Consider the following 27787-nt stretch of genomic DNA (forward strand, 5'->3'; position numbering starts at 1 on the left):
CTCACTAATCAACATTCTCAGTTCTCAGCAGTTAAAAAAAAAGACACTAAATTAAAACACATTTGATATGAAAATATCAAAAGACTCATATTCTTAGGTTGGCCTGAGTCTTCATCACAAACCATGCTAAAATTAATTGATGAGTGGCTGTCATTGTAACAGCTTTAAAAAGAATGCACTTTTGATGACAAGGTCTTACTCAGAGCTTACGCTTGTTTGAAAGAGAATTTCAACATCAAACACTTTCTACTAAAAATACATTTCCGTCAGTGACATTTAAGATGAGAGCACCATCGGAGCCAGGTCCTTTCAACTGCAAAGGTCGGGACACTTCTTCCTGAGAGGCTGCTGTGCTCTTTACTGAAGTCCTTCCCAACCACGGCTCACATCTCAGTCAGGCTCGGCCCAATGGAAACGCGTGTTCGCCTCTTTTGAGCCTTACCTTCAGGTAGGATCCGTAATATTTGGTTACGTAGGGACTGTCGCACTGACTCAGCACTGTGATTTCCTGCTGAATGTCCTCGATCTCATCTTCTGCCTCCTCCAGGTCAATGATTTTTATGGCGACTACTTTCTGAGTCCGATTGTCAATGCCTTTGAACACCTCGCCGAAGGAGCCCTTCCCGATTTTCTCCAGTTTGGTAAAAAGCTCTTCTGGATCTGCTTTTAGGTTCTGCAGGAGAGAAGGAAAAAGGAAACTTCAGTAACTCACAGGGGTACTGACAACCGCTAGACCACGGTCTTTCAAGGTCAGATTCGTTTTCCTCACTTAAGGATCAGGCTGGTGGTAATCATGGGTCTTCACACTCAGGACACAAACATTTCTCAATCTCACCTGCGTGTGCAAGTTACACTATCAAACACAGCAAATGTGCAAACAGGAACAGTGACCCAGCTCTATTACAGAAAGTGAGGAAGGCTCCAGCTTTTGTATAAACAAGTATCAAACCACTTATCTGAACATGATATATGGATTTATTGATAAATCACTCATGTCTAAGCAAAAATTCTACTTTTCTCCCTACACGCCCCGCCCCCAACTTTCTTAGGTAGGTAAATAGTGAAACATAGGTTAACCAGCAACATCATCTAACAGAGAAAAAGACATACACCCTAGCTTGTTTCTGAGAAGGCCGTGTCCAACAAACACAGCGCCATGCATCTGCACTTAACTGCTGCTGCCTTGGCCTAAATATTTAACCGGATCCCAGGAAAGGACGCCCAGTGTCCTCGCTGCCCCATCCGGGCCAGGCCAGCAGCTCTCCCGCCGACCACAGGCAGTGAGCGAGCCCTGAGGAAAAGCCCCAGGTCAACCTGAGGAATCGGGAGAAACACTAAATCACTATTTGTTTCAGGCACAAAGTTCTGGGGTGATATGTCACCCTACTGATAACAGAAATCAACAGAGATCACTGACCACTGCCAGACAAAAGTGTCCATTCCTGAGGACAGGGTCCAGACAGACAGACTTTCTGTACTCGGGCGAGGAGTGTGTCATTTCAATAAACTGCCCCTTTCCATTATGCTGGGTTTAAAACCACTTAGGAAAAAACAGAAGTTTTCACTACTCCCTTGACCCTCCTCCCTGAGGCCCTTTCCCAAGCATCTGCACCCATGAAGTCAATGGAGCTCTTCTGCCTCGCTCCTGCTCAAGTATGGTGCAGCATTCCACCCTCTGCCATTGGGCCACCAGCTGTAAACCGAACTAAAATCCACCCCTGGCAAGAAGGGAGCCACAGACTCCCCTGGTGGTGCAGTAGGTGGGAACCCACCTGCTAATCCAGGGGACACGGGCTCCATCTCTGGCCTGGAAGGCTCCCACCTGCCCCAGAGCAACTAAGCCTGTGGGCCACAACTACTGAGCCTGAGCTTGATACCCCTGGAGCCACCACACCACAACCACTGAAGCCCGCGAGCTTGGAGCCTGTGCTTTGCAACGAGAGAAGCCACTGCAACCGAGAAGCCGGTGCACAGCAAAGAGCGAGCAGCCCCTGCCTCTTGCCACAACTAGAGAAAGCCTGAGTGAAGCAACGAAGACCCAGTGCAACCAAAAAATAAATATATTTTTAAAAAGAAGGGAGCCATCTGTCAAGATGATGACGGCAGAGCCCTGAACAAACAAGGGTCCCCGCCCTTCGGCAGTTCTTGCACAAGACCGTCACCAAGCGCTGCAGCCCGTGCAGTGCGGTCAGGAAATCAAAGCCAGAGATGACCTAGTGCACAAAGGAACGTCAAGATTCTGCGGCCAGAATCCGCTCTCCGAAGACAGAAGATCTCCTGGGAAGGAGGGGTATCATCCTGCCGACCATCTCGATAATTCTCTTTTCAGAGAGGTCTAAGCTGAACCAAGCACTGGTCATCATCCGAGGTTTGAAAGGCCTGCCCTTCACCCCAGCCGTCCCCCACGTGCCTGAAAGGCAACCAGCTCCTGAGCAGGAGTCAGGACACACAAAGGCTTGGTCTTCTCTGAGCAGGGAAAGCCAGGACCCTTCCCCATCCTTCCCCTCTCCTAGGGCAATGAGCTGGGGAACTTGGGCAGAGACCGGGGGTGGGGTGGGGGGTGGGGGGTGGGTGTTGCCTGCACAGATTCCAGATTCCAGACCAGTCACTCAAGAACATCACTTCGATGCCCAGTGGAACTTTCCCAGTCCTGCAGCTGAGCCAGGAGATCATTACTCCATGGCCGAGGGGGTGTGAGTCTCACAAATTCGCTCACTAAGGTCTGTCTAGTCAAGGCTATGGTTTTTCCTGTGGTCATGTATGGATGTGAGAGTTGGACTGTGAAGAAGACTGAGCGCCGAAGAATTAATGCTTTTGAACTGTGGTGTTGGAGAAGACTCTTGAGAGTCCCTTGGACTACAAGGAGATCCAACCAGTCTATTCTGAAGGTGATCAGCCCTGGGATTTCTTTGGAAAGAATGATGCGGAAGCTGAAACTCCAGTACTTTGGCCACCTCATGCGAAGAGTTGACTCACTGGAAAAGACTCTGATGCTGGGAGGGATTGGGGGCAGGAGGAGAAGGGGACGACAGAGGATGAGATGGCTGGATGGCATCACTGACTCAATGAACGTGAGTCTTAGTGAACTCCGGGAGTTGGTGATGGACAGGGAGGCCTGGTGTGCTGCGATTCATGGGGTCGTGAAGAGTCAGACACGACTGAGCAACTGAACTGAACTGAACCGAACCTATGTGATCCCACCGAACTAACTGGCCCCTGGGTTTGTGTTTCCCCCCTGAGGGAAGGACTGGAGAGAAAAACAACAGAAAAAGGAGCACCTCTCCAGATTACACGCACCTAAGAGTGGGGATCTGGTACCCACCAACCAAGAGATGTGTCTAAGAGACGGCACTCCCTTACTGATGTCTCCTCTGCTCGCACCTCTCCACATCCCTCAAAACCTTCCCCACCTGGGTCAGGAAACAGCCCAAGATCCTATCTGGGGGAGCCTGGAGGTTAAGTGAAAACTTTCAAGAGATGACACTAGCTTATCCTAATTCTTATGGCTTCAGTCTTTTCCATCACCCTCCTCACCACAGCAACTCCAAGCCATCTGTCTCTGCAAACTTTGGTCAGTGAAATTCTAAGCCTTTCTACCCACTCACACTTTGTCTTAACTTCAAAATTTAGAAAAAATCAGGGCATTCATTACATGCCCTAAGGTCAGGATCCTTGAAACCGACCAAAATATGGAGACGCTGCAGCTCCCCCGGGGTAGGGGGTCCAGGCACAAGTCTGAGCTCTGCAAAGGCTCCCAATGTCCCTTCCCCATTGAGCTCAGGAAAGCCTGGCTCAAGATCATGGAAGAGCCAAAACCAAGGGAACGTGCCCAGGCGATCTGGGATCACCAGTTCAGCAGATGTTTCTCAATAACTATGACATGAAAGTGCCAGGCTACCGGCTACCCCAAAGCCTGGGATCTCCGGAAGCTGGACGTCAACAGGAATGAGCGCAGGCGGCACAGGGAGGGGTCCGGTCCCTGAACCTTGAGGAAGGATTCTGATCCCCCTGAGAAAAGAAACCCCGGGGTGCAATGCCTGCTCCCCACCCCCCACTGGAGCACCCAGCTGGAACTCTGGCCTCTATGGTCATTCAGCCCATTTCATGATCCATCGAGAGAACTCATTAAAATACTTCCGCGATGACTTAAGTATTTTATATTTTTAAACCTGAACAGCTATTACTGTGTTCTTTTGATCATTTCTGGCAATGAAACACTGCATCTGGCATCACTAATCAACCTTCAAAGGCCCTCAGCTTCAGACGTACTACTTGTACAATTGTGCACACGGCACCACTCTGGGCTGAAGCCAAAATCCAGGAAAAGAAAAAGGAACAGGTTTGCTGTGCTCTAATACCTGCACCTTATCACATCACCAGCCCCAAAGCAACAGACGAGAGGGCAGCGGGGTTCGGCCGCGCCTGGACTAGGCGGGCCCCTTCCTTCTTCTGAACTTGGTAAGCATCCAGAGTGAAGGACAGAACTCTCCTCCTGGAGCCCAACTTGGCCTCAGAACCCCGCTCTCCCCACCTCCCCACAGCACCCAGGCGGGCGCTACAGGCCGGCCGTTTCCCATGACCTCATCTTCCCACGTCGGTTTCCCCATGGGTCCCCTTATTAGCAATGTTACCATCTGTTATTCACAAAGCTGGAAACCCCTGCACCGCAATTCCTGTCTTACGCCCACCGACCAAAACTGTCTCTGCATGCGGTTCCCCCGACCACACCAGGCTCACCCACAGCGGCTACACTCCCCAGACCCCCCTGCACACCCTGCTGGCAGAGCTCGGCTTCCTAGCAGCTCATGGTTTTTCCTTCACTGCTTCAAGCAGAGGGGATAGCACACCACCTCAAAGCTGAAGTCACGCACTCACCATGAAGCTGAAGCCCACAGCCCCTTCCCACTCCCACTTCCTGCTGATCCCCTAACTTACCCTCCGACCACCTAACTTCTCAACACTGTCTAGGAGCCACCCAGGGTTACAGGCTGTAGTCATGACTCTGTGGATAGAGAATTCTCCAGGGGCAGAATGACTGAGGGGTAACACTGGGGCTTCCTCATCCCGAGTGGGTGATTCTACTAGAATTCTTGGTCCTTTCTACACCTGGTTCCTTGTGCCCCCAAAGAGGCTGCTATGACTCCACTGTTACAGCTGAAAAATTCCTGTCTGCTGATGCGAACCTGGAGCCTGGCTCCAGGGCTCCTTTTGGCCAGGGCACGTGCTTCATGACACTGGTATTCATGACATTTTAGAGTATTTTTCCCCTCGAGACTACAATTGCCACTTAAGAACGTAATCTTGCAATCCTGCCAACCTAACCCATCAAAGAGGTGAGCAGCACGGGAACCTGCAGGTGACACCTAAGCCCCGTTAAAAAAAAAAAAAAAAAAATCAAGGGCTTTCCTGGTGGTCCAGTGGTTAAGAATCCACCTTGCAATGCAGGGGAGGTTGGTCCCGGTTGGTCCAGGATGATCCTACATGCCTTGGAGCAACTGAGCCCGCAAGCGGCAACTGCTGAAGCCCTCAGGCCTAGAGCCCGTGCTGGGCAGTAAGAGAAGTCATGTAATGAGAAGCCTCCGAACTGCAACAGAGGCGCTCCCGCGTGCTGCAACGAGGAAAAGTCGAGGAGCTCCCGCGTGCCGCAATGAGGAAAAAGCGAGGAGCTCCCGCGTGCCGCAAGGAGGAAAAACCCCGTGAGCAGCAACGAAGACCCCCACAGGCAAAAAATAAATGAGTCAATCTAAAAAAAAACACATCACAATAAAAATTTTAAAAACAAAAAAAAAAAACCCAGCCAAAGTTCAGCTCATAATGAGGAGGAGACAAGGAAAACCATGCAGCTATGGCCTAAAACATTACAAAGTCCTGGGCACACTAAACAAATGCTCGGCTCTGATTCTGCAAAGCATCCTTTGGGGGCAGCAGCTGGACAAGACCTGCGGAGAAAAGACACTAGATACACCCCCGCCCCCACCCCAGAGACGCTACCAAACACAGAGATTCAATGCGGTCCTTCTGAGTGCTTAAACCATCTGCCAGAAATCCAGGCTTCCAGGTGGCCACAGGTACCTGCATTCTAAGCAACCCGAGTTCAGGTCTCAGCTCTACCATACCACCAGCGAGTCATGGAAACACCCCGCCTGCTTCCACGTACGTACAACGGTAACACTCCTTACTGCCTAGGATGCCGAGAGGATAAAATCAGAACTAACGAAAGCTCCTTGAATGGTATCTGCTTGAACAGTCCTTAGTAAACAGAAACCACTTTGGCTGTTATGGTTGCTTTTGTGTGCGCTTAACACCGAGCTATTCTTTCTGACAACACTTGGTCAAGATTGAGCAGCTTCTTAGAAGTCTCTTATTTGAACCAGAACCAGAATTAAAACCCAGATCACGAGACTCACAAACCGGCACGCCCTCCATGGCACAATCCTAAAATCAGCTAAAATCCCCCTTCCTCCCTCAGGAAGGGGACAAGGAGAATGCTAGGAGGCCTGAGTGAACATCCTCAGAAAGAGAGAAGGAAGCAGCTGTGAAACTCCCAAGTACAGAGGCCACCCTGGGGTGCACTAGCCAGCGAGGCCAGAGGGCCCTGTGGCCCTGGCGGTGTTCTAACACGAGGGTCCAGGGAGGGCGCTGAGCCACCCGGGCAATGACACCTCCCCACCCCCAGTATGAGGCTCTCAGGGCTATGAAAGGATGCTTCTGCTAAGTTGCTTCAGTCGTGTCCGACTCTGTGCAACCCCACAGACAGCAGCCCATCACTCTGTCCCTGGGATTCTCCAGGCAAGAATACTAGAGTGGGTTGCCATTTCCTTGTCCAATGCATGCATGCATGCTAAGTCGCTTCAGTCATGTCCAACTCTGTGGGACCCTATGGACAACAACCCACCAGGCTCCTCCATCCACAGGATTCTCCAGGCAAGAAAACTGGAGTGGGTTGCCATTTCCTTCTCCTGGGCGCTATAAATAAGCAAAAGATGGTGCCTATGAGAACCTTCCAAGCCTTCATAAACCTCCCTTTTAAACTTGCCAATAATGGTGACCACTAGATCCCTTAAAATAGAGAAAAGGACTTCCCTGGTGGTACAGTGGATAGGAATCCACCTGCCAGTGCTGGTACACAGGCTCGATCCCTGCCCCCAGGAAGAATCCACATGCCGAGAGGCTACTAAAGCCCTTGTGCCACAACTACAGAGTCCAAGAGCCGATAAGCTACTGCGATGAGAAGCCGGTGCACCACATCTAGAGAGGAGCCCCTGCTCGCTGCAACTAGAGAAAGCCCTCAGACAGCAATGAAGACCAGCACAACCAAAAATAAATTCAAAAAGAAAAGGGTCCGCTCTGCATCAGCAGCCTCAGGAGAAGGGGCTCAAGATGAGCAGAAGGGATTTTAAGTGGCAAAAGGAATGCAGGCCCGAGTTCACGTAGAAAAAAGGCAAAAGGCAGAGGCCTTGGGACACACAGACACCCCACCAGCTAGTCAAGAGGACACAAACACATACTTTTGGTCTGTGTAACAGGAATCCTGTTAATTGTTTCTGAGCAGAAACTTGAATCTAAGAAATCTTGCAAAACAATCTGCAGAAGGTTTGAATGCATAAGGCCGCTACATGCTGACAGTCATAACCGAGCTGGTATCCTGGCTCCCCAGATCACAAAGCAGGTGCAGTCAGAGGCCGTGAAACTCTTCAGTCTCAGACCTGGCCTGGGTGGAACGAACCCTGAGAAAGATGGCTGCCATTTCTGCATGCCCCCCCATTTCCAAATGTGCCCCCGGAAGGAGAGGTTATCTCTGCCTTATGGTGGCTACGGGATCTGCCCCAGGACACATGGCCTATGATAGACCCGGAAATGGAACTCGGGGCCATCTGACTCCAAAGGGCGAGCACGCTGATAACTGCCTTCCAAGCTCTGGCAGCAGATTGCAACAGAAAGAGCACAAAATTAAGACTCAAAAGACCTGGGTTTCCTTCCTGCAGTAACACACTGCTGCGCAACCTTGAGCAAGGTCTTAACTTCTGGGTAAAATGGGAAAAACAATGCCTGAGTGTTTACTGACCTCACAGGTGCAGGCAGAGGATCAAATCCACCCAAGTGCAGAGGGGAAAGTGAGGCCCACCGCAAACCCTTTTGCAGAGCACAGGTGACGGCTGTTACCTTGCAGGGCAGACGCTGGCTCTCAGCAAGCACAGCCAAGGCGAGTGAGGTCGGTTTTAAACCAGCACTCGGCTTTGGAGACATTTTAGAAATCACTATAAAACACTGGCCTGGCAAACACTGGATGGAATCACCGACTCATGGACATGACTTTGAGCAAGCTCCGGTTGGTGACGGAGTCCATGGGGTCGCAAAGAGTCGGACACGAGTTAGTGACTGAACTGAAAACACCGGTCCAAACACAGAAAACAAATCATGCACAACACATGGCCCCGATGAGATGAAAAGTTATTGTCTTAAAGTATGGCTTAACTTCATATTCCTACTTTTTAAAAAAATACAAATTATTCTTCCCATAAATATTTTTAAAGCTAATTAGAACAAATAAAAACTCCTGAAAACTCGCCTCATCAGTTTAATCTAACCACTACATTTCAGGAGGCTTTCCGGACTCAAAGTACACTTGGGCCGTTTGTCTCATCAGGCCTATTGACCCATAACAGGGTTTCCCTCCTAATAAGCTAAAAGCTCACTCTACACCAGCGTCTTTCCCACACCTCGCCCACCTGAAACTCAAGCTGCCCTCTCATAAAATACACACAGGATTATGCATACATACACATAAGGCCAACGCAAAGTTCATAAACCGAAAAAGCACCCCTCCCCTCAAAGCCAAATACTCTTTTACAGGGGTGTTCCCAGGAATCCTATAACGAGGAGTCTCTACAACATTCAAACCCCACTGAACTCCAGGAGCAGAGGCAGAAAGAAACTTGAGGTGGGGAGGAACCCCCGCTTCTCCCTGGCTGGGGAAGCCCCTCCCACACTTCTAGGAAGGCGTCCAGCCACCAGACATGGGTCGTGGCCACATGTCCGTGCGCCCACCCCCACCCACCACAAGCAGAACAGGAGGACTTCGGGCTCCTTGCTCCAACCTGGGGAGAAGGTCTCAGGGCAGGACTTTCTCTTTCACCCCCTGATGCTGCCTCGGGACCCGGGGAGCCACAGCAAAGCTACCATGGTTTCCTTCTCCATCAGCCCGCACCCCTCAAAGGCACCAGAGACATGGCGGCTGTCTCTGGGAGGAAGAAGGAACCACCCGAGGAGTCTGCTGTCTCCTCTGCCTTGTCAGAAGGAACTCGGGGACCAGGGGAGAGACTGCAACCCCGAGGGACCCACAGGGCACAGGGAACCCCACGAGAGGGGAAGGGGGGCGGGCGCAGGGCCAGTGGTTCCCAGCACGGGTGCAACCAGCCAGGACTGCCTGTGCACCGGCCCCACCAGCAAACCCCAATCCCTGGGGCAAGGGCCCCAGCCCCAGCATTATTTAACCTCCCTGTAACCCACCCTGAAGATTTCACCGTGCAGCCAAGGTTGAGAGTGGGGCCCTGGCCCCAGAGGCCGCCTGCAGTCACAGGCCTGAAGAACTCCCCTCAGCATGCTCACCTGCTCTCCTCACAGCAGAGCAGGGGGCGGAGGGGCCCCCCACAGCTTGCTTGTCCAGTCTTTCCTCTCCAGCCCCTTCCTCTCCTGCCTGGCTGACCACAAAGGACACCCATTCTCCGTTTCTAGCCCCAAGTGTTTTACATTAACTAGTTGGCTGACTTAAAGTCCCCAAAATAAAAACCGTTGTTGTCGTTCAGTCGCTCGACTCTTTGCAACCCATGGACTGCAGCATGCCAGGCTTCCCTGTACTCGTCCACTGAATCAGTAACCATTATTTACCATTATTTACCACCTGCTTTCAATAGCAGGTGGCTCCAATTAGTTCAGCATTAACAGATTTCTATCCTCAGATGGTCTTTTAGAAGAAGTCTCACTCTGAGCTAACTGATGGGAAGCCACTTTTCAGGGTGAGACCTAAGTCCCAGGTTTGCACAGAAACGGGCTTCCCTGCGCAGCACATCAAGCCCCCGGCACTCCGGGGGAGCTCCTCGCAGCCCGTTTCCACGTCGATCACTGCCTCCGATGAGCAGCCCGTGTAGCCTCTCACCCCAGCACCCTGAGGCACGTGACACGCACCTCACAACCCTGTCAGTAAACCCACCTCCCCCACCTGTGTTTCCAGCCACCTGAACAAACACTCGACAAAATGTGACAAAAAAGAAAACCGAGACGGAGATGTTAAATGCATGAACTTACGTCTAAACTTACGTATCCAACTTACTAGAAATTCTCCTAAAACTCTTAATATTTAAGGAATCCTAGTAACAGCATTCTATTCTTTTATGTGGATGTTTAAGGTAGAAATGGCAGTTTCTACCTTAGAAACAAAATGCAGTTTTTAGAAAAGCATTAAAACTGAAGTGGAAAAAAGTGATTGCAAACACTCAAGTTACTTGTTTCAGGCAGGACGCGCTTCTGGGGTGCGGGATGGGGGTCCAGGCTGGGAGCCGCCCGGAGAAGCCCTCCGCCATCACTCACTCAGGGCCAAGCTCTTTCTCAGGACGGACTGAACAATCTGGGTACGACCATGCCGACCACCTGCCCAGCGCCAAACGCTCCCAGACATTGTGCTGGATGCTCGGCGGGGTCACCTCCTTCACAGCCCCTGCACCCCAAGGCCCGACTGCAGGATGAGCCAGGGGCCTGGGGCTGCAACTCGCCCCGGGTCACGAACCTCAGGGCAAGCTCGGCACCCCAGAGTCCCCACGCAGGAACCTGTCACCCTCCAGCCAGCTCCCCCAGAGGATGCTGGGTGCGCTTTTCTGCAGTGAGAGGCTCCCCAGGTGGAAGACAAAGGCTTGGGGTTTCTCTGAGGTGGCGAGCAGGCCCAGGTGTCGCGGCAAAGACTGAATTCAGGCTGGTTTTGTTTAGGCAAGCACTTGATGAAAGATATGCCATGCGTTCCAAATGAAATTATGTATATAGCTCATTGAGAAATGAACCCTGGCAGCTTCTTTATTAAAACCAAAACACAAACAACAAGCCAGCCACTGAAAATACACTGACCAGACCTGACACCGAGACACCCTGACGACCAACAGTCGCTCCTGTTCCCAGGAGCTCCTCTCGCGAAGGTGCATGCCGAGCAGTTCTGCCAAGGCCTTGTCTGGGGGCCTCCCAGCTGCCAGCCCACAAAGAAGGGACCTCGAGCCTCACACAGCGGAGAAACCTGAGTGCAGAGGGCAGCTCACTCATACAAGGTAAGAGGCGTGGAGGAGGCTGGTCCTCACACGGGGCTCAAATAACAAGGTGCACACACCAGTCCAGGCGAGAGCGACACTGCCACCTCAGGGGGCTCCAAGCAGACCACGTGCCCACTGGTCCCCTCTCCTGCAGAGAAGGGGCTAACGTCACACAGCCCACAGCCTCGCATGGAGGGGACCCTCACTGAGTGTCCGCTGCAGCGGTAACGGAGAGGAGACAGGCGGGAGCGCTCTCCCCGGAGCAGAGACCCGGTTGGGCACCCTGGCTGCTTGGCCTCCCCAGCAGGTAGCACACAGCAGCGCAGACGGGGGCTTCGGGCAGGCAGCGCTGCCTCCCAGGTAGGAGACCCCATGGACTGCAGCCCGCCAGGCTCCTCTGTGCATGCGATTTCCCAGGCAAGAATACTGGAGAGGGTTGCCATTCCCTTCTCCAGGGGATCTTCTTGACCAGGGGATCGAACCTGGGTCTCCTGCATGGCAGGTGGATTCTTTACCACCTGAGCCACCAGGGAAGCTCCAGGGAGTGAGAGGGGAGACGCAAAATCGCCTGCATCTGATTCCCAGACCTGATGAGGGACCCTGGGCAAGTCACCCAGCTGACCCGGACCTCAGTTTCCTCTTCTGTAAACGGGGGAGAAGAGTGCCTCCATTCAAGGCCGCACGGGAGGGGAGATGAGAGCTGATCTACGCGGAAGGACTAGGCGCCTCTAGTTCGCTCAGTTCCGGGTTCAGCTCAAGGTCACAGTCGGCGGACCCCGCCTGGCCTCCAGCTGCCGCCCGGGTTTCGCCATCACGACAGATTACTTGCTCTCCGTCACCCCTCATCAGTGTCATGGTCCACAGGCAATCAGCAAGTGCCCTCCGCTTCCAGAACCTCCGCCCTGAGGATCACCGTGGACTTCAGGTTTCAGCAGAGACGGGCGTTCCCACCTGGGCCATCACTCTGCTGACCCCTTCCTGGGCAGCGGCTTATCTCCACCTTACACTGACCTTCGGCTCCAGGGATGAGGTGTCAGCTCATCTTATCTGTCTCATCATCTCCCGTCTCTGTGGACCGTTTTCTCCTCCTCTTCCCAGCCTATGTTTGTGTGACACACACATGCCCCAGGAGCACTCCGTGTGTGGGAACCACTGCTCTCGCATGGGTTCCCCACAGTGACTCACCTGCCGCTCAGCCTCCCGGGCTCATTACCTCTCCCACAGGCCCCCACAGCAGCCTTTCTTTCTTGCTCGCTCCTTAATCAGACCCAAACGGAGGTGAAAGCATTTCCTCATTACCCAGAAAACCATGGTAAAGGGATCACTTTTTCCTGCCCTCTCAAAATCTGTCAGGATTTTGGAAGATACCATAAGGAAAACTAAATAAGTAGACATAAGAGTCCAGGGCTGTGGTTCACGGGGATGACCGAAAGAAACGGGTTAATAACCAAAACTTACGTAAAAAGTTGCCCCACCAAAACAAAGCAGAAGCTTCCCTAGTAGCTCAGACGGCAAACAATGCAGGAGACCTGGGTTCAATCCCTGGGTTGGGAAGTTCCCCGGAGAAGGGAATGGATACCCACTCCGCGACTGTTGCCTGGGAAATCCCAGGGACAGAGGAGCCGGGCAGGCTATAGTCCATGGGGTCAGCAGGAGCGTGACTAACACTTCCAACCTGTTCACTGGAGTTGTGTCACCTGAGGCACACCCCTTTCTCATGGGTGGGTGAGGCTGGCTCTAACACTCAGACGCCTCCAAGAGTCAGCACTGTATCACAACTTCTGGGTTATTGGCTTGCTTTTCTCCATTTTGCCATACTGATGTACCATATCCATGCTATACTGGAAGCAGCAGTAATAAATCTATGAAAACCACAATATGTCCCACAATATGCTGGAGGGATAGGAAATGGTGCAGCCACTTCAGAAAGCAGTTTGGCAATTTCTCAAAACGTTAAGCATAAAACCACCTTAGGACCCAGCAATTCCACTCCTGAGAGAACTGAAAACACATAGCCACTCAAAGAATTACGAAGCGGACGTATGATACGCAGCATTCGAATCAGGCAAACACTGGAAATCAGCTCTATGTCCATCAGCTGGTGATGGACCGAGAAACGTGGTGATTCTTAACAACACGCTGTTCAGCATGAAATGGGCGCTAACGATGGACACGTGCTACGTCATGACCCTCGGAAACACAGGTCAAAGCCGCCAGCAACGAGGGACCACGTGCTGTACGACTCCCTGGACAGGAAACACCCAGAAAAGGCAGACTGATGGAGAGAAACAGCACGAGGGACCACACTGGGGGAAGGAGAATGTTCCTCACCGACTCGGGGGTGATTTTACCACTTGGTAAAGTTACTAAAGTTGTTCAATCACTGAGTTGTTCACCTGGAAGGAGGGCATTTTATGACACATAGAAGATGCCACAACGACAAGGCTGTTTATAAGCAAAACCACTCAGGGCGTATCCTTCCTAACCTGCCTCCCCCAGTGACTGCAGGGAAGGGCAGAGACGCCACCCGGCTCATCCTACCCCAGCACTCTGCCAGATTTCTGGCACAGAGGGAGTGCTCAACGTCCAGGGAATGATTTTTTTTTTTTTTTTAATAAAACATAGCTCCGCCCTCTTTCACGGCTCCAAGATTAACCTCAGCTTCACACTCCATCTACTCCCCCACCCAATCTAGCAGCCCAACAGAATGGTCTGTAGAGGCCTCTGGCCAACGTGTCCATGAAGCTTCAAGACCAAACGTGACAGGACCTTGACAAACTACCTATGAAGTGCGGTGCCTGTTCAAAGTTTAAAAAGTGTTTTCCTTTTATCTTTGGAAGAGCAATAGGATTAAAAAAAAAAAAAAAAAAAACACCTTTGGGGCTGTGGGAAGAGAAGAAAGGGAACAATCTCAGTATCAGATTTCAAACATGGTGACGATTCGGGAAAAACTGCACTTTAAAATAAATCTTTAAATTCTGTCGTGAAAGATTTGTTGCTTCTGACTCAGAGGCAGCCAATGTAATAAGCGTACCAGGGGAATTAAATGCTGTGAGCAAAGCCCTGACTCACCTGCATTCTGCACCATCTGTCTGTCTGGCATTTCGCTAGACCATGATTATTAAGGAAAAACCATCAATCTTTGAAATGCAGGACTTTATTTTCTAGAACTAGTTCCATTACTGTTGCAAGCAGGGAGTAAGCACGGACTGCCTGCTACACAGCAGACTACCTGGAACTCACGTGGCCTGTGCCACTTAATCCCAGGTTTCAGCAACACCAGCACCTGCCGCTTACACAGGAAACGCAAGGCTTCCTCGTGTGTGGGGGGCGTCGTGGTTCAGGGGGTAGCCTTCTGAGATGAACGGGTTCAAAGCCAGGCCCCACCACGTGCCTGCTTGATACTTGTGGGAAAGAACCTCTGAAGAAACTGTGGTTTCCCAGTCTTTGAAGAGGGGAGGATTCAGTGATTTAATTTCCTCTACTCACAGGCCATTAACAGCTTCTCGTTTCTGATCCCAGCTTGAACACCGTAAGGCCTTGCCAGGCCTGCATCACTTTCTGGACTGGTAACGCTCCTGAGTTACGGCACCAGAGTCCACCAGCCTGGGTGCTGACTGCTCTGTCAGCTCAGTTCAGTCGCTCAGTTGTGTCCAACTCTTTGCGACCCCATGGACTGCAGCACGCCAGGCCTCCATGTCCATCACCAACTCCCGGAGTTTACCAAACTCATGTCCATTGAGTCAGTGATGCCATCCAGCCATCTCATGCTCTGTCGTCCCCTTCTCCTCTGGCCTCAAGGCCTTTTCTAATGAGTCAGCCCTTTGATCAGGTGGTCAACTGCTCTGTCGGGGGGGGGGGCGCAGCACCAAAATAAGCAACTTTTTGGAAGGCAAGCAAACTTGAGTAAATACAGCTGAATAAAGACCGTTCGTGCCAAGTCTCTCTTATATGTTAGGTAAAGGGCAAAGGACTGACAAATACGATACACTCATGCTTTGCAAAGTCAAAAAATAAAAACAAACACTCTACCTGAAGGTTGGTTCCAACTTCCTCCCAGCCCTGTGTTTTACTGATGGTCATTAAAATGGAGCCAGCCTTGCAGCTTTGGGTTCAACGCAACTGCTAAAACGGTAATCCCTCACACCCGTCTGTCAGAACACCATCGTTTAGCTGACATCTCAGATCCAGGAAACAACGGACAAGACGGTCCACTGACTTCAGATTAAGTTACGAACAAACACTCAGTCCTCTTGGCTCCTGATCTCCAGGAGGAGAGCATCTGTATCAAATCTTCCTCTCTTGGAGCAGAAAACACACAATGAAACTGAGGGGACGCAACGCAAACCCCTGGGACCGTGGACAAGAGAGCCTACCTTCTGACTCTCTTTCACTGTATTGTCTCCATCCACGTGTCTGAGTATTAACTCTCAGTATCCAGCCGCAACAGCTTAGCTGAAGTTCAGACCCCGTAATTTTCAACCTCCAGAGCATTAACATATAGGCTGGGAAGAATAGGTTTGTTGTGGAGGTAATGGGACAGAGAACAAAGTCTGAGACCCTCCGGGCAGAGTGCAGGGGAAGCCACCTAACCAAAGCCGCCCTGGGTCAGAAAACTCCAGCACAGGGAAAAGGGGTGGGGGGTGGGGAGTTGGCCTCCGAGCTGCTCTCTGGCTGAGTAAGAAAGGACAGCCCCTGCCGCCCTCCTCCAAAGCTCCCCCTTCACCCCCTGCCCCCAGCACTGAGCATCCCCCCCAAAAGAGAACTCAACACTTGAAGGGCAAATCAAATGAATAATGCAACAAATCCGCTCCGGGGCTGGAGTGCGCCGGCAAGTATGCATACATTTAACTGAAGCGCGCACAACTATTTAGCTTTGATTCAGAGGTCACAGGTTAGAAACCTCACCTCTCCGGAAGCACGAAGCAAAAAAAAAAAAAAAAAAAAAAGGCCTCTGAGCACAGAAATAGCCGTCACGAATCCCGGGCCTGAACTCCCACGCACTGCTCTTCACACAAGGGGTCCTCGGCTCTCTGCTCTCCCACAGAACATTCTGGTCCACCGTCAACACGCTGTCAGCGAGGCCAAGCCCTGGGGTTCCTAACCCACGGCAGCAGGCTGGGCACCTGATGGCGACTGGGGCACAGACCCCGCCATGCCAGGCAGTGCCCCAATTCATCACTAAATCTTGTACCACACAGGACCCTGCCCCCTCCCCGGGTAAGTGGGGGAGGGGAGGGGGAATGCCAGCCAGTTCCCATGGGGAGGTCTGGAAATATCACACTGGAATAGTCAAGATGCAGCTCCCAAAGGGTCTGCTGCAAACACACAGACCCCAGACCCTGCCCACAGTTGGTCCCTAGAGCTAGCTTCTTTCCAGCAATCTCCAGAGGGGCACCAGGGAGGCAACCTCCGCAAATCCCTGCCATAAAAGACCTGCGGCCAGTGGGACTGAGCCGGGTCAGAACAGAACCAGAGAAGCATCAGAGGCCCCACGAGCACAGGGTTCCTGCTTTCCCAGCCCACCCACTGGAATGACTCAGGACTCAAAAGACCTTGTTCAGCAAACACTGTGAAAGAAAGCTTTGACCTAAAGGCAGATCTTTAAAGGACTTCCGTCAAGATGGTTTACTGACAGACATTAGTAAGGTCATCCCCGCAGCACTCTACCCGAGATGAACCACCTATTACACAAACACAGCTGCACTTCCTCCCGGGTCCTCTCTGGTCCTACCCTGGCAAGTGTGGATGTCCCAGCTCCCATTCGAAGGAACCAGTCCTGCAGAGGGAGCCCAGGCTTCAACAGAACTAAGGTGACACTTCCAGTAAAGGAAGGCGTCCCTGGTGGCTCAGATGGTAAAGAATGTGCCTGCAGTGTGGGAGACCGGGTTCCATCCCTGGGTGGGGAAGGTCCCCTGGAGAAGGGAATGGCTACCCACTCCAGTATTCTTGCCTGGACAATCCCAGGGACAGAGGAGCCTGGCAGGCTACAGCCCATGGGGTCATAAAGAGTCGGACATGACTGAGCGACTAACACTTCGTATGTATTTTACTATTAAAAAGACAAAAATAGCCTCTTTTAAGAAGGCAAGCGAAAGGCATGTTTACGCTGCTCTCCTCTGATCCACAGTGAAGTTAATAAAATGAAAATAAGAAAAAAGGTCAAAAAAAAAAAGAAAAAGAAAAAAGGTCCATCTACAATCAAACTAGGAGATGCTGGCCGAGTCACCTGGAGGAAGAGAGAATTGGACAGAGGAGAGGGGTACAGGACAGAGGCGACTTGGGGGCCCTGCACTTCGTTGGGCACCCTGCCGGACAGATGGAACTGCCCCCTCCAGAGACGCCCAGGCCAGAGCAAGCCCCAGAGAAACATGCAGAGACGCCTCTAAGAGGGAAGAAACGGTGAAAAATGCAATAGGGAAAAGGCAGAAGGAATGCCCAAGGGAGAGGGGAGACATTTCAGACAAATACTTTTCTTGACTCAAAATTAAAGAAAACTGGGACTCTCTTTTCAAAATCTCCAAATCAACACGGCTGGAGACAGAGATAATAAAATCATTACCAAAATAAATATCACATTAAGAGCAGCAAAAAAGTAGACAAGACATTGCCGAAAACAATGACAGAACAAAAATAAAATCGTGTAAAAATGGAAAAACTGCAAAGATGAAAGGGAACACAGAAGCTGCTAGATACGGAAGCAAAGATGATTCCACATATACATATGTATTATACCTAAAAATGGATATAAGGAAAAAGCAAAAAAAACCTCACTTCTGGTTTATCCTCAGGAAATAATTAAGACGAGTGGAAAGATTCACAGTCATTGGAGATTTCCATAATTTCTTTTTAAGCTGCAAATTACCTAAGCAGACATCAATTAATTACGGGAATTACCCTGCAGTCATACAATGAAATACCAAGCAGCCACTCGAAATAGTGTTGATTTACTGACATGGAAAAGCATCTCGATGTTTAAGAAGGAAAAGCACAATGCAGAGCAGCAGGCAGAATGCCTCCAACTGTTGTGGTGTGTGGAGAGAGGGCAGGTGACACAGTCACAGAAAAAACGTGGAGGGATGCACACTGAAATGCTAGCAGTGGTTCTGTTTCACTTCATCTGCTTTTCTGCATCGTCCCCATTGTTTTAAGACGAGTTTATTTTTCGAATTTACTAAGAGCACAACAATATCATTTCCATTTTTAATGAACAGAATCACGTACAGAACACACACTAAAAGACCAAAAAACGCCAGTGTTAAAGTTCAGGAAGGAGATTCAGTTTTCAGTCCACAATCCTTGGATTAATGCATTCTGGCTACAGAAGATCAGAGATCTCTAACCCCATTACCCTAAACCAATCTGGACAATAATAAAGAAGCTAAAAGCAGCCAATGTCCTTCTATATTAGATTACACATTTGGAATTATATTACACCAAACACTAATTACTGTGTTACTTTTAAGTAATTCTCCCCGTAAGGAGAACCAGTATACAAAACAAAAATACCGAAAGAGAGAAATCACCTGACAGAGCTCAGGAAAACATAATTCCTGCCATAGCTGCATTTATTGTCAAATCCACTTAATTTTTTTTTTTCCTAAAGCGAAACAGGAAACATGGAAGTGTAAAGAAATTGGGAGCTCATAGGAATTCCTCAAGAGACAGGTAGTTCGGGACTCCTTTTAAAATCTTTGTCGTTCTAGGATGCACTCAAGGAGAACAAGAAGAGAAATAAATTACATTCTATGACATCGTTCCATTTAAAAGACAGCACAATTAATTACAAGTGGCTTCTCACTTCCAGGCAGAGAACAAGATGTGACAAGACAGATGCGAGGCGGATGCAGGAGTCCAGCCGATGAGAGGAGGTTTGCCTCCCACCACAGACCCCGACGAAGGCCCTCTGGGGGCCTGCGCGGGGCACTGATCACTTCTCCCTGAAGACGGTCTTCTCCTGCCAGGGGTGTCCCTCCCAGTCCAGGCAGCTCTCCAGGGGCCAGGCTCACAGATGGAAAGAGCCTCCCACCCTCCGCTGTCAAACACCTGCTTTCCTTCTTTCCAATAATGTCACAAAATCAAGCAGCATTTGAATCATTCATTTTAAAAGCCTTTCTGGATTTTTCCGGTTTTTTTTTTTTTTAATGATGAAATTATCAGATCTGTCAAAAAGCTTAGGTGCTGTGGATGTATCGCCGCAAGGTGACCGATTCTGCCAAGAACACGGTGAACAGAGGCCAACTCCGGTGCTTCTCGGAGGCAGCGGAAGCCTCGCCCGCTGAGGACTGCCCTCTCTCCTTTCGCCAGGCCTCCTTCCAGCCACCCCGAAGACAAGGGCCCTTTATCACCCAAAAAAGCCTGCGTATCTCCAACCCCACAAGTGCAGGTGCTACAACCTCCAGCCTGGAAACTTAAGTCCCGTTTCTGACTTCCAAAAAGACACCGAGAACCAAGCAGCAAGCTCCAAAGAGCCAAGAAGACGGATTTTCTCAACTAAAAACTGACATAACACGTTGACTCTTTGTGAGTGTCATGTGAACCCTCTTAGAGCTTTGATCCCTGGGGCCCTGTAAGAACCTCAGAGCTCCTTCCTTCTATACTTGTTTTAAAGAGAAGTGAAGTCACTCAGTTGTGTCCGACTCTTTGCGACCCCATGGACTGTAGCCCACCAGGCTCCTCCATCCATGGCATTTTCTAGGCAAGAGTACCGGAGTGGGTTGCCATTTCCTTCTCCAGGGGATCTTCCCAACCCAGGGATCGAACCCGTGTCTCCTGCGTCACGGGCAGACACTTTACTGTCTGAGCCACCAGGGTTGTTTGAAGGCATGACTTTTTTACATTAAAAACTTAACAACAGGGCTTCCCTGGTGGCTCAGTGATAAAGAATCCACCTGCCAATGCAGGAGACACGGATTTGATTCCTGGTCCGGGAAGAACCCACATGCCAGGAAACAACAAAGTCCGTGCGCCACAACTATTGAGCCTGTGCTCTGGAGACCAGCAGCTGCAACTGCTGGGCAGCTCTCGGGCACCAAGAGCCGGAGCTCCACAAAAGAAGCCCGTGCACCGCAAGGAAAACCCAGCGCAGACAAAAGTAAGTAAAAATTTAAAAGATGATGCCCATAAAAAGAAAACGTCAACAGGGTACTGACTGTGAGATGCTTTCCCCGTATTTGCACTGAGACACCTTTTTGTCTGCTGACTCTCAAAAGGGTATGGTTGCCGTGAGAGTGGCGGAGGGGAGGTTAGGAGCTGTCAGCTTTAACTGCCCGTCACTGTTTTCTCTGCAAGGCCCCCAGTTTTTTTAGTGATCAACCCAATAATCTTGGCCTTATTACCGACTCCTCCTGACCAAAACTGAACAAACTGAAAAGAAAAGCACAACACAAACAGCTAACCTTTTCTAGATGTCAGCCTCACAGCTTCAGTCAATCCCTCCGATGTATCGGGCCCCCAGCTGCGGTCTTACCCATACTCAAGCATCTGCTGCTAAACCCTCTGGCTCCACCACACTGGCCACCTGATGAGAAGAACCGACTCATTGGAAAAGACCCTGATGCTGGGAAAGACTGAAGGCAGGAGGAGAAGGGGACGACAGAGGACGAGACGGTTGGATGGAATCACAGACTCAGTGGACGTGAGTTTGAGCAAACGCTGGGAGATGGTGAAGGACAGGAAAGCCTGGCGTGCTGCAGTCCATGAGGTCATGGTCACAAAGTCAACTCTCTGAGTTGAGTGACTGAACAACAACAACCAAACCCTCAGGGAATGGATGCCATCTATGGGGCTGGGTCACCAGTCCCTCCCTTCTCCCTTGAGAACTCCACTCACACTCTAAGTCTCCACTCCAGTACGGAAATCCACTGCAACATCGGGCACAGTGTGAAGAAAGAACATGGCGCCCAAGGCCAGATGCCCGGGTTCAAACCCACCTCCGTACTAGTGAGTTGATCCTCTAGGACTTAGTTTATTCAACTGTAAAAGGACAGAAAGGCACATACATGTATACTATAGTTTTCCTGAGAATAAAATATGAAAATTAACTTTGAAAGCTGCACATAACAAATGATCCTGGGTTCCCACTCCAGTTTGACCTGAAGCCTTAGCTGCATTCCTCTTCTGCCTCATGACTGCCAAATTTCATGCAGTTGTCGCTGAAATGCAGACAACTGGCACCCTGTAAATTTCAACTAATGGCTGGATATGGACAGACAAATCACCAAGTGTCAAGCAGCTGACCCATCTCAAGGGTTTATCCTCAAAGCACGTCTGACCACATACACACATCACTCGCCTCCCTCATGCCAAGTCTTTCTCTAGGAAACACAAATGAACTACTTAATCTACTGCATGACCTTCAACGTGCATTCTGATCTCTCAGGCAAACCCTAAGTAACAGTAAGTAGACAAGCCTGGAATCGTGACCCAGGTTTAGGACCAGAGTGGTCCCGACTCAGAGGCCTCTGCAACCGGGCTGTTGCTAATACAACCGCACGGGAAGCTCCATCCTGAGACTACAGGTGACACAGGCTGGGAAACGCAAAGGCTTCAGCGAGAAGGACTTTTTGCTGCAACCCCTTGAAATATCATCAGCTAACCATCGACAAAGCTTAGCGACTTCCTCCGTCAACCACACACCTCTTCCCTCCCTGCTTCTGCTTGCGGAACCTCAGACCAGGCTGTCACCCCTTACAACTCTTTAACTGAATGACCCTGACTTTTTCTACAGGAACCTCACTCACTCATTTAACTCATAACGACGTTATTTCTAGTGACTGGGGTTGTGACTCTGCAGGGTCCCCCACGACAGCCAAGTTCCATCCTCCGCAAAGGGGCTGCGGTCACCCTAACTCACCAAAACTTCACCACTGGTTGCTGCCAACTGAGCTAATTCTTCAGAAAACATGAAAGCTTGATTCTCCTACCCCTCTTCCCTGCCCCACTTTCAAGAGGAGCAGCCTCCCCCCTATAGTTTTGTCTTCTCAAAAGATAAACGACCAGTTAACTGTCACCAAGTCTAACTGTGCTTCCTGATACCCTGGCCTCCCGTAAGGGCTCACAGACACAGCCATCCTTTTCCTGGGCCAGGGAAACCAGCCCCAGGGCTCTTGGCTCCCACGTAAAATCACTAACTTCCTAGTCATTTTTGTAAAACAAAACTGTCCTGTCTTGTCTGAGAGGCCCGATTCTAACTATGCACAAGAAAATGAGACCATCTACACTGTCTACTCTGCTTCAAGTGTGTTCAGTCCAATTTAAAAAAAGGAAACAAAAACATCTCTCTTCTGAATCAGGAATGAAGACTAAGCTCAACTTTTTTTAAAAAAAGACACACACAGAATACCGTACGTATCAAGCCCACCCAGGTTTCCAATTGCTCCTTATTACCTCTTCCTCAAGCAAACCAGAAAGAAGCTAAGCCCCCTTCAGGACTGGTCTGGATTGTCCATCCAAGTCAGGAGAGACCACCTGATCTGAAGCCCCCATCACACTTCCCCTTCGTTTTTCAACACTTGTATCCTACTCCAAACCAACAGTGCCCCACACCTGCTCTGCCCCATCATCTCAGGTGGGAGAAGGCAAGGAAAACCCGTCACCTTACTACACCAGTCACCCCAACCTACAGCCAATTCGCGGAGCAGACCCGTCGGCCTGGAGAGTGCTGACCCACCAGAGCGCCTTGAAGAACTGCTCAAATACACACCTGCGTGCCGTGCCGCCTGCTCCAGGAAGGCCTCCTTTCTCTCTCTCACTTTCTCTCACCCTAGACTGCCTAAGGCCTCCTCTCTTTCGCTTTCACTCACTTCAGTTACATCACCCTAGACTGCCATCACTCACTGGAGCCTGCCCATAGCTGTCAGTGCATTAAGGAGAGCGGGCACAGCTCGCCCCTGCCAGCCCCGAGCATGGCGCCTTAACACAGCAGACTAAGCCTCTGCTGGTTGACGAATGAGTCTCATGTCTCATTAGGAACATGAAAAGCACTTAAGTGCTGGGAGAAACCCAACTGCTTCAAGGGTCCTGATTAGAGGTTAGTGACATTTCTGATGGAACTGCTGCACAAGGGAAGAGAAAAAACCATCAAATGGAAATCCCAGCCTTCCCTTCAGTTCTGAACGCAAGACAGTGAGCACGCCTTTGCAATTCAACAACCAGACTCCTTGCCTTCAACATACGTTACTCCCCTGGGGAACAAAATCATACAATCCTGCATTGTTTTTTCTCTTTAACGATTATACACCACTGCTATAATATTTTTAATAAAGTAACATTTTTAACAGCTCAACTTTTTTTAACAGGAATCTTTACATTGGCGGGGGGGTAGGGGTGGAGTGGGGTGTGCACCACGTGGGTGTTTGTCCCTTCTTCACACACACACACACACACACACAGCCCCACAGAGGCTGAGTCAGCACCCATCCATCCCTGAGGGAGAGCTCCATCCACTCAACCCCGCTGGGAAAGGACAGAATGAGGGAGTCAAGACAAAAAAAGGGGAGGAACCTACTTAGAGAAGGAGGTGCTTCCATTTTCAGTTTTTGGACACTTAGATTTTTAACTTAGTCTCAAAGTAATTGAAGGGTCAAAGAACCGAAATGAGCTGTGCAGAAGTGCATTGTCACAGAATCTCCCTGTCGGGTTCGGGGGTGGGGGGGTGGCTGCCAAGAGCCACTCACTTCTTTCTGAGGTGGCACACTGGGTCTGGGCGCCCCGAGAACCCCAAGTGTGAGCGGCGTTCGTGGTCACAGGGACACAGGCAACCGCGGGGCCACCACCCAAGACACACCAGAAACTGCAGAAGCTGATGAGGTTTGGGAAATGGCGTACATTCACAGAAAACCACTTCAGTCGGATGAAAGTGACGTCATTTAAGAACGCCCTCCTTGATGTTTTAGGGCAGTGAAACTCTTCTGCAGGGCACCAGAAGGGAGGATGCACGTCCTGACACATTTATTAAAACCCACAGACTGCAATGCGCTGTCCCATGGCAACTATGGACTTTGGGTGACAAGTATGTGTCACAGAAGGTTCATCCCTAATAAAAAATTACAAGAGTCCGGTGCAGGAGGCTGACAGTGACGAGCAGCACAGAGGGCCTGGGAAAATCTCCGCATATTCTGCTCAATTTTGCTGTGAACCTCAACTGCTCTAAAAAAATAAAGTTTATTTTTAAAAATGAGTAATCTTCATTGCTCCAGTTACCCACTCCCCCAGCCAGTCCATACTTCCCCAAAACACTTACGGCCACTGCTCTTTACCGAAAGGAATTTTTAAATGGGCCACTTCACTTTAATTATTAAAATCACCTTTGGCTAAAACTGTAATAAAACAGGAGATCTGATTTAACCTGTCAAGTTTTATAAATGGACACCCCCCAGACCCCCAAGTGTTCTAAAATATCGTGCCTCCTCAGAGATTAGATAAACTAAAAGTAAACCGACTCAAACTCCAAAATCCCCTTCTCATTTAAAACTAGCATTTTAGGATGCTTAACCTGTACAACTATTAAAGAGAATTATTTTAATAACATAATCCAAAAAAATCTACCCCGAACACGGCTTTCCTTTTTCCCTATTACTCTCCAGGCTGCACCAGGCCAGGTAAGAAGCACCACAGGAAACCCAGCATCACCCGTCTGGGGTAACAAGAAAGCTTGGTTGGGGTTAAAGTTAACCTAGAGGCTTCGACGGGCTTCCCCAGTGGCTTAAGCGGTAAAGAATCCGCCTGCAATGCAGGAGACCCAGGTTCAATCCCTGGATGGGGAAGATCCCCTGGAGAAGGAAACAGCAACCCACTCGAGTATTCTTGCTTAGAAAAGCTCATGGACAGAGAAGCCTGGCTGGCTACAGTCCATGGGGTCGCAAGAGAGTTGGACAAGATTTATCCACTGAGCAACAAGGGGCTTCTACAACGATTTCTGCAAGTTTAACCGAGGTCTGAGACGTCTGAACAACATTCTTGGAAAATTCTGCTCTCCAGCTCAGAAAGTTATTTTCTGAGCCACTTCAGGCATACCATTCATCAAACTACACATCCAAGACTGGCGGGGTCAAAACTAACTCTGTACTAGGTATTTGGAATGCTGGCATACGGTTTATCTAATCAAACTCCCATCACCCAAGCAACGACAAGCTGCTCTGGACTTCTGGACAATCAGCTCATGAACTGCTCCCGCTGGGGACAGACAGACAAGCCACACGGTGCCCCTCCCTGCCCACCTCGCCCCCCATCCTGGGGCCAGGATGGAAATCACTGATGCTGTGACGGCAGCAGAGCTCAGCGCAGAAGGCCTCACAGGTGCCTAACAGGTAAAGCGGGATGGGACAGCAGATGCCTCTGAGAGCTGAACGAGGGCTACGCCCTCTCCAACAGCCCTCCCCACAGTGCCCACACCCCTCCTCAGGAGGCTAACCACCCTGATGACCTCATTCATAAATCAGTAGCCTGGTCAGTCCCCAGCCTAGACTCTTCGCCCGAGCTCCAGGCCCATGCACGTAACCAACCATTCTGTCCCTCCACCTGCATTCCCGTCCTCTGAAACAGAAACTCTATCTGTGTAGCCTCTTCCTCGTCTATGCCAATAGGTGGCCCCGTGACTCACTCACCCCCACACCCAGGCCAGATCCCGAGGGGCCATGCCCGGACTCCACCCTCCCTCCAGCCCAGTCCCTGTCACCAAGCCGGCTCATTCCGCCCACAGCTCCCTCCTGAATCCCATCCACATAGGAGACCTCTGTCCACCAACAGTCCATCAACAGCCAACCCTCCACCCCTCCTCCAGTCCAAGCACCAAACTGTCAAAACAAAAACTGGTCTCATTCTGCCCCTTCAAACATTCTCCGCAATGCTGCATCACTTAACCAAAGCCCGAAACGCTAAGCACAGTCCTTTATGAGCTGGTTCCCTTTTCAACTTCGTCTATCTTGTTCTTTAACAGTCCTGCAAAACTGAATTCCCTGCCCTTTTCCCAACACTCTGTGCTATTAAAACAAAACCAAAAAACCCTCCTATGCTTTTAAATACTCTATTCTGTCTAGATTCCCTCTGTGTGTATGTGCGGGGGTCGCTCACTCGTGCCGACTTTTTGCGACCCCAGGGACTGTTGTAGTTCGCCAGGCCCCTCTCTCTATGGGATTTCAACCAGGCAAGAATACAGGAGTGGGTTGCCACCCACCTGCTCCAGGGATCGAACTCGGGTCTCCTGCAGGAGCCACCAGGGAAGCCCGGATTCCTTGTGCCTTCTTTTAAAAAAGAGCTCAGGCATCATTTCCTTCATTGATCTTCAAACTGCCACCTCTCAATATAGTTACTCCTCCTCGGTGCTACTTCCGGGCCTCATACTTCCTTCTACAACTGCATGCGTACCAGTGAAAGCGTTCACTCGCATGCCTCTGCTCTTAGACTGGAAGCGCCCTGAAGTCAGGGTTATCATTCCTCTTCCTCATCAATGCCAGCACAGACTCTTCTGCAGCCCTAGACATCATGCCTGGCCCATGCCATCAGTCCTTCCCTGCCTCACATTCTACCTGTTAGGCATCTGCTTAGATCAACATACCTTCTTCCTCTCACTGAGGAAGATTGCTACCGGTATGAACTTGTATAAATGCTTTCCCAACGACTAACTAAAATCAATTTTAAAACAAAGAATAGGAACTTTCACGGAGAACTTCTCAATGAAATGTAGCAAAGAGGGGCTCACGCCAGAGATGCGATATGAGGAAGGCACCCAAGAATGGAGAACAAGGGTCCTGGCGGTAGCAGGGAGGCCCAGTAGGACGAGAGACCAACCTGAACTCAGATGTTGCACGGAACCAGGCCTGCACCAAGAGTTGCAAAGAAAAATCTTCCTTCTTTTCCAGCTCTCTTACACCAACTAGCTTCCTGCCTGAAGAACCAGAAACTCTTAACTCACAGTCAGTTAGGCTTTTCAAGCCTAGCCTCACAATTTAACCACTGTTTACAAATGCATTTCTGTTAAAAAAAAAAAAACAGGCTGCACTTCTAACCAACAAACTTACAAATGAAATCTGAAATGTACTTGGGGATTGCCCATATTTTAAACTTTATTTCAGACACATGAAATCAATCTGTTTTTTTTTTTTGTATCAAACTGTAACAGAGGTGATCATGGAAATTACAAATAAAAACATTAATAAATCCCTTATTAATTGTTTTATAAAGTACTATAAAGTAAAATGGACACACTGACTACATTACTACATAGAATTTCAGCTTCAAATAGCAAAGATCTTTTATAAAGTCTGACAACACGTCCTCTATTTCTTTCATTGTTCTCTTCCCCAACAGTTTCCCTTTCTGTGATCACTTTTGTAAGAGTGAAACAAATAACTGAAGACAATCAGTCACACAATAAGGAAAAATGTTTTAAGTCTGAATAAAGAAAAAAGCAAATAGGTTCTAGCAAAATTCAGTCATGCTGTATTTTCATATCATTGCTGTGTATGTTTCCCTACATTTTTCTATTCATCAAACAT

At 50.0% G+C, this 27787-nt stretch overlaps 1 protein-coding gene across 1 annotated transcript in view; it reads right to left on the bottom strand.

Annotated features, from left to right (window-relative positions):
• STK24 (serine/threonine kinase 24) overlaps positions 1-27787 on the bottom strand; it is a 95518-nt gene that overhangs the window by 52934 nt on the left and 14797 nt on the right. Inside the window, exon 2 of the mRNA XM_061435253.1 lies at positions 443-673. Coding sequence (XP_061291237.1) covers positions 443-673 — 231 coding nt within the window. The remainder of the gene's footprint in view (positions 1-442; positions 674-27787) is intronic.

This window comes from Bos javanicus, chromosome 12 (assembly GCF_032452875.1).
Source record: "Bos javanicus breed banteng chromosome 12, ARS-OSU_banteng_1.0, whole genome shotgun sequence".
Classification (NCBI taxonomy): domain Eukaryota; kingdom Metazoa; phylum Chordata; class Mammalia; order Artiodactyla; family Bovidae; genus Bos; species Bos javanicus.